Source organism: Neodiprion fabricii, chromosome 6, assembly GCF_021155785.1.
Source record: "Neodiprion fabricii isolate iyNeoFabr1 chromosome 6, iyNeoFabr1.1, whole genome shotgun sequence".
NCBI classification, from domain to species: domain Eukaryota; kingdom Metazoa; phylum Arthropoda; class Insecta; order Hymenoptera; family Diprionidae; genus Neodiprion; species Neodiprion fabricii.
In genome coordinates, this window is record NC_060244.1 from 26376022 (window position 1) to 26384038 (window position 8017).

At 41.8% G+C, this 8017-nt stretch overlaps 1 protein-coding gene across 1 annotated transcript in view; it reads left to right on the forward strand.

Annotated features, from left to right (window-relative positions):
• Nucleotides 1-6479, forward strand: part of LOC124184626 — a 101387-nt gene extending 94908 nt beyond the window's left edge. The window contains exons 6-8 of the mRNA XM_046574564.1: nucleotides 1486-1658; nucleotides 2551-2957; nucleotides 3979-6479. Coding sequence (XP_046430520.1) covers nucleotides 1486-1658; nucleotides 2551-2957; nucleotides 3979-4196 — 798 coding nt within the window. The 3' untranslated portion in view covers nucleotides 4197-6479. The remainder of the gene's footprint in view (nucleotides 1-1485; nucleotides 1659-2550; nucleotides 2958-3978) is intronic.
• The last annotated feature ends 1538 nt before the right edge of the window (nucleotides 6480-8017 follow it).

Below are 8017 nucleotides of genomic sequence, written 5' to 3' on the forward strand. Positions count from 1 at the left end.
TCACACTCCCGTTCTTGATGATCCTGCCTGCCCATCCGCGCGTGAATTCCGTCCTCGTCCTTGCTCCCCCGACTCTTGTTCGTCGCGACTCACAACTGATTACCGCCACGGTTACCGGAGGTAATTAATGACGGCCCGGAACACCTTATCAGAATCTTCCTCTCTCCTTTGGGGGTTGGAGTAACCGTGTATAGATATTTTCCGATCCTTAACGCCCGCCGAAAGAGAGAGATAGAGAGAGAGAGAGAGAGAAAAGAAAACACGTCTGCGGGAGAAACTCTGCTAATTGCAAAAAATCTGGTCTAGCCCTTCTCTTCCCGGTTGGTGTTCGGATGTTGTTGTTCCTCAGGGGGATTAAGTGAAATAAAAACAAGAGAAATCGGAACGGAATTCCGCGACCTGGAAAAGACTGTTCCGCATTCCTCTATGGCGGAGAGATTTATATTTATGCTTGTTTGATTGCAAACTGCCGAATAACAGGTTACGCGATTACGAGGGTTTGTTACCCTGGTGAATTTTCTTTTCTTCTTTTCATTTTCTGAGAATAGCGACAATGGTCGACAAGTAGAACGTGGAATGGTCTAATTTTACGAAATTGTTAGGCGAAACAAGGGGGCGCAGAGTGCGAGGGGCAGAATGAAATTCCTCCTCGGAAGGATGAATTGCCCGGATCTCAACCCCGCCGCGTGTGTGCAGGGAATAAGTGACTAATTTCACGTAAGAAATGCCGGAGTGACGGGTCCCTCGGGAACTGGGTATACACACGCGTTCCATTATACCTAATGCTACGGAGATACGTGCAGGGTATTAAGGTACGAACAGATTCTAGGGATGCCGCGTGTCTGTGCGGGACTCTAGATGAAAAAGAATCTGCACCGGCACCGCAGATCCATGCCCGTATCACAAAACGGCTGGCCCTTTATATTGTCCGGCTGTGTAACGTCGTCTATTGGATTACTGCGGTAACGAAAGTACAAATTTGTTTCAATTCTTTCTCCGCGACGCGACTTATTCGCTTCATCCCTAACCCTCTGCAGAAAATATGTTACAGTTACAGGTACAGAAAAGTTCAGTAAAACTGGTAACGTTAAAAAAAAAAACAAACTGTTTGAATATTGTTGGAATTACGAAAAACGAGGTACGCTTAACCATTTTGCGCCATTGTCGATCCTTTTTTGGTTATTGCAACGCAAAATCAGTTTGTGAGGTTTACTCTACTTTTTTACCTAAGTAAGGCTTTGACGTCAATTTATCGTTGCACAAGCATTAAATTTTCCCAACAGTTGCAAGAAAATCTAGCAAGAGTGATCGTAATGAGAAAGAATAGTAACGGATACTAGACTTTCCGGTAACGGCTAGAAAACTAATTTTCATTTTCTAACTAGAACTATATTTTTCGACTGTGGTAAAAAATGAAAATAATTAAGGCGAGGCTACACCGTGTACTACACCACGCTTCATATTTTGCAACATCGTGTGTTCCAGCTCAGGGAATACACTCTCACCGAAAGATACCACGAGGACGATGTAGAGATGGAATTTGTTAGCAACGACGAACTCATGTCCCAGTCTTCGGCGGCAAGGATCATCGACCCAAATCGCGACCTCAACGAGGCCATCGCTGAGGAACGCAGGGAAATGGAACCTTACAGATACAGGTGAAAACTATCGATGCTCGTTAACTCGAACCTTCTACCCGGTTATTTTTTGGACATGATCCATGACCGATTCAACTTGGGGTCAAAATACGCGTGCGTTTGTATGATTCAGGGTATTATTTACAAAAATTCACCTCCATTTCGGTAAAATGTACCCCGAATTGCGTAAAAACAGGCAGACTGTTTTAAAATTTACCTTGAATTGCGTAACTTCACTCTAGGTTGAATTGGCCATGGGTTATTTCCGCGAAATAATACAATCTAAACATAACACATCTCACAAATTGCAACCAAATTAATTCTACAAGTTGAAAGGAAGAAGAAAGATCTCTTGTTGGGTTAATTGTTGAAAAAATGGGACAAACAGTGAAAGAAAGAAAAAGAAAAGAAAAAATATTTTGTTATGTATTGTTACCGCAGCAGTGATCGCACGACTCGGTAATAATTTTCTGTATAAATAAAAAGAGAGAATAAGCGGAGAGACGGGGTGAAAGAAAGAGTGAGAGAGGAGGAACTGGAAGAGGAGGGGAGGAGATGATAGGTGAGTCAGCGAGTGACCAACTGACTAAAATAAATTGAGGTAAGGCGGAGAAGCAAGAGGAAGAGTGAGGTTCGCCGGGAATCGGAGAGAAGGAGAGAGAAAGAGAGAGAGAGAGAGAGGGAGAGAGATTTAGAGACGCTCTCGGAGGCAGCTAAAACGCGAAACCCCGAGACGGTTCGGGGGCGTTGGAGCCCGAAGACGACAAAAGCGGGAGATTATTGCGGCATATACCGACGTATTCGGGGAAGCGTCGGGGTATGATAATGGAATACGCGGCTCGGACCATCGCCTCGCATGAAAACAACCCTTCGCCAGCTTTTTCACCCCAGTATATTATTATTTTCGATCCAGGTACTGGACAACCGACAACAATCAGCTGGTCACCGACCTTCCGAGGGACAACAAGGAGGCCATCCTTCACAGCATAGCCTCCACTTACGCCCAGCGGGGAAAAGCACCGACTCCGACAACCGTTTCCTGGCCGCCGAGGGACGCCTTGGCCAAGACGTCGAAGGCGCCCGGATGGCCCTATTACCATACCATGTATCAGCAACAGCAGCAGCAGCAGCAGCAAAACTCGAACCTTCAAAGGATCCACTCGTTCGATAACAGCCAGCAAAAAATTAACGCCGACGATCGGAAACGGAACTCGACCCTGCTTCGACCCTGGGGAAACTTTACCACCACTGTTGACCGTGCCCATCGACTCAGAGTCAAGCACCACAGGCTACCGTCGAAGGGAAAACACCCCAGAGTTCGTAAGTGACTTTTGTTTTCTGTTTTTTCGTTCCTAAATTTCATGACGCGATTCCAGATATTTTTTTTTTTTTTTTCTCCTCTCTCTGTCTCTATACTTTTGCAGTGAATTGGTAAAATCAAGTGCAGTCTCTACCCTCCCCTAAGCTAATTACTTGCCGTTTGTCATACACACGCATACTGCCCAATGACTCTTTTAACCGATGTTCAATTCGACTTCGAATGATTTTCCAACTGTGCCGAGCCATTCCGATCGCATTTTATGCCTAATTAACCCTGGAGAATTTAATTTTCGCCCTACGCGACCGTGTCGCTGTTTTTTCTTTTTTTTTCTTTTTTTCCCTTTCACCCTTCGTTTTTTTACTCAACTTTCTGAATTTTTTCCCAACCGCGCAATTAACGCAAAATGAAACATTTGCTAGTTGATTAAATTTTTTTAATTGCTGCGCGTATTAGTTCGACGCGTTGTGCCAGAACGCTGGCGGTGAAGAAGGAATAATTTCGTAATTCATGCAACGCGATCGTCGTCGTGTTCTCATTTCGATCCGCGAGTCGAATCCGCAAGGTCTGTCTACATATTATACCCGGTGATTTCTTCGTCAAGAAGGATAAATCAGCTGGCGACCCCGCAGCATAATATCCCGGGTCTTCTCCCAGCGTAACTAATTGGGTAATTAACGCTAGCTGTTTCATTAACCACGAAAAGGTGTCCCGTGCCATTTCCACCCTTTTAACCCTTTAACTGCTGAATTATAATTCAGGTTAGCGACGATCGTCGAACCGAGCCTTCCCTCCGCGCTTCCCCTTCTTCCAAATTATCCAGCAGTTAAAACCCGGCTTCGTATTCATCCCATGATCGCTGACAATTGCAGGTAAATTACGTGAGGACGTGTCGACGTGCATGAAAGAGAGAGAAAGAGAGAGAATGAAAAAACAAATCACCCCCACCAACAAATAAACCCTAGGATCGGTGTCCGCGGAATCTCGGCTGTTACGGGTAAATTTTTTATTTCAACTCCCCAGGAATGCCGAGAAACTGTAAGGTCGGCGAATGGGGACCGTGGAGCGCGTGCAGCAGGAGTTGCGGGGTCGGCGAGACGCAGAGAACGAGAAAGATCAGTGTGAAACCCCGCAGGGGAGGAACGCCCTGCCCTCCTTTGAAGGAGACGAAATGGTGCGGCAGCGCGAGTCCTTGTTCACCGGGCAGCGGGAAGCAGGTCGTCGATATATATCAGTGGTAGGGAAGGAAAATTGATAAACGAGGGAAAATCAAGGGATAGAGACCGAACGCGAGAGTACGTTATACACGTTGTAATGGAGAAAGTTTAAGAAATGAAGAAAAACTTAATAACATAGTAATTATACGTAACATATGATTGTGTGACGATAAGCCAAATAATTGAAAACCAAAGATATGTGAAAGGGCGAAAGTAGCAACCATCCCCCCAACCCCCTCTGTTCTTGTATACATCTCTTTCAGCTGTGCAAGTATGTGTGTACAATTTATATATATATATATTATTAATATTTTCAATCGCGTTAATTCGAGTAAATTTCATATTATATTACATATATATTGGACCGGAATCGCTTATTATTGCTGCAACCGTCTTGATATTCTCTTTCAATACGTTAATTCTTGGAGGGAAATTGAAGAATATTTCAGTCCTCAGAATTTCACGATCGCGTCAATTTTCCAAATTCGTATACTGCCAATACCTGTTGACGCTGCTTTTATAATATATTATATGCAAGTCAATACGTGATGTATGAATATATACATACATATATATATATATATATATAGATGTATATACTGACGCACGACGACGAAAAATTTCTCGCCGAATCCGTCATCATTGTACCTGTTTATTTAAGAGCAGAAATCCAAAGTTTTAGCGTCAACCAAACAAACGTCAACTTTACTGTACGTAGGTAGATATGAAATTTTTCAATTGATGAGTAGAAAAAGAACATGACAAAAACCGTGGTCTACCGCGTGTATAATTTCACGAGACAATCCAAAAGTTGCAATATTATTTTTTCAATCTACGCTACATCCACATCGTATATCATATATTTCTTCTTTTCGAATTATTTAAACGAACGAACTTGATAAACGACAACGCGGTAAAAAAGAATAAAAGAAAAAAAACCTGTAAAACTAATATGTTCACTGCGAGAATGGTCAATGTATATTTTCTGTCCAAATAGTCAAATGATAAAACAAGAAGAAAAAAAAAAATGAACAAATGAATAAATGAAGTTGCATCGAACCCTCTATTTTCATGAAATAAAAAGTAAAAAAAAAAAAGAAAATAAATAAAAAAAGAAAACGAAAAAATACTACAGAATCACGACAACAGTTGTGAAATCTTATTGCCATAAATCGTGTCTAACTATATATATAATAATATATTACTATATATCTTGAAAAACTTTGGGATTAAGTATATAATATTGTATATGTATAATTTATCGAGTACAGAATATAAAGTGGGTGAAAATTTTTACAAAATATCATCAGGTACGGTTAGGTAAGTGTATTATATCGTAGAGTTACCGTTAACGATAATAACTAATTATTAATTATGAATAAAAACAAAAGCTAATGACAAAATTTGAAAATTCGAAGAATAAAAAAAAAAAAAATTAATTAAACGTTACTTACAATTTAGTGTATAATGTATTAAATATAGATGATCATGTACTGCCCGAGACAAGGCTTGACTCTCCGCTACTGCATTCGAAATCTTGTCAAATCTCGTCCTCGAATCAGTGTTTCTGTCGCAAATTTTTTTGTCCGTAAAATACCCCGTATCCCCGGACAACATCCGAACGAAAAAAAAAGAAAATAACTTTGAACAGCCCGAACGGCCGTAAAGCAAGTAAATCAGATTCCATAAAATCGACGGGAAAATGGGCCAAGCCGATGTAACGTAATTTTAAATCTAGGGTACAACGTTTTATATAATACAGATCGTGACTAAGGCTTTCAAAGGTTTGATATTTCTTTTTTCAACCTGAACAACTCGTCCGTACATATGTACTTTGTCAATCGCGTGCAATAATATACCCGCACGTTGTATGCATATACAAGTTTTACGTGAATTATACATATAACATACACATATATATATATATACGCGTAGGTAAACATACATAGACAATTCGGTACGATTGATCGCGATCCTGTATCGATCGCCTTAATACACGATTAGCATCAAATTTTTGCCGTTTATTTTTCTCGCGTATAAAAAAATCGTTATAGTAAAAATTCAAACCGTTAACAAACAACACTAATAATTATAATAACAACAATAATAATCGTAAATATTGGTAATACGATGTAATAAATATTAATAAACGAATAATAATAATAATAATAATAATAATTCTGTACAAGGCACTGTGCATTCTATGGAATAAGAAAATTAGATTCTAGGCTTAGCGATAAGCGATATATATGTAGCGACGTGTAACATATAAGTTTATATTACATAATAAAAATCTATCCAGGAAAACGTGAGTTTTAAATAAAAGTGAAAGAAACTCGGCCGCCTTGTTAGAATATCTAATTTCAGGTATGAAACGTGCGTGCGGTAAACTGTTGAAAGAAGAATGGAGGAAAGCTTCGTCGAAGCTACACGTATAATACCGCGGGTGGGAAAATAAAGTGAGCGGGTGCAGATAAAACATGATTAGGGATGGTTAAACGCGATTAAACGATTGTTTTACTAACTCCATCCCACGCAGGCTTGAGTGCCGAATGAACGATAAGCCCAAACCCGAATCGCGAACCGCGTTTCCTCCCCTCCCTTATTCCCGAGTCCGTCGAGCGAAATATCTGGAAGGCCGGGGTTCCGACCAACACCCTGGGCATCGCTGCTCGCGGCTCGCCGCGTTTAATCATCGCCGAAACATCCCTCAGGCAGAGCGAAGCGAGGCGAAGCCAAGCGGCGCGATAACGTATCGATAACGCGCGTGTCCCGAAAATCAAAACTCTCTTTTATTAGCCCAGTTTTGAACCTCGTTAGAGATCCCTTCGCTCTGCCCGGTTTATTTCACGCCCCTCTGACTTCGATGTTTACCCTACAGTTGTGCTCGGTGCTTGTCAAAAGGGTGCAAAAATATTCCCTCTCACCGACACCCTCCCCCCGCCTTGATCCCGACAAATGCTCGTACACGCGATAAGAGTGTAATTACGCTGCATTGCACGATGCGGGCCTGCTTTCGGGGCATTTCTGAATAATTTGGGTGTCACTTTTTTTACGGGGCATTTACACCCTCGCGCGTAAAAAATCTAGAATTCGTACACTCTCGACCGATCTTCATCCGCCAAGGATTTCCGAGGCAGAACAGATTTTGAACTTTCCGTAATTCTTTTCAAAAGTTTATTCGCGACGAGTTAGGTATAACATAATACTTGTATACCTACACATATGTTACATATGTAAACTGAACAACGTTTCACGGGATAAAATTTCGGGCTTCGTATTCTACCCCGCGGTTTGTCATATTTTGAATGCCGCCTGCGATTTTTATCGCACGGTTATACCTGCGGGACAGAAAAGGGAGCATTTCTCGTTTCTCTTGTTATACAAACGAGAAAACGATAAGCCGATAGATCTCTGCGGGTATCTATCTCTAAAGAGATTTTCGGGGTACAATCTGAAGCTAGATGTGAGAAATTTTCTGGCCTCGAGATGACGGACTAGTTGACCAGATTTTCGGGACCTTTAGATCTGTGCTTTGTCCAATAACCACCCCCAAAACACACACAGACGCACCTTATTCGCCGATTGAAATCTGTGGTTAATTAAATTCGTTGAGCCCCTTGTAACCCTCGCCTAGTAGCATGCCGAAGCAGGGCTCGACGATAGGAGGCCAAATGAATGTCCCCCAAAAAGCGCAGTCCCAAGTCCCAAGAGAACGGTGAAACGATAAGCTCTTCCACTTTACAATCCCTCGGAGGACCGGCCGTAATTCCTTCCAAAAATCCCCGGGCCTGATCCAAATTCGAATTATATACGGTCTTTCTCCGACGTTGCAGTACCGGCAT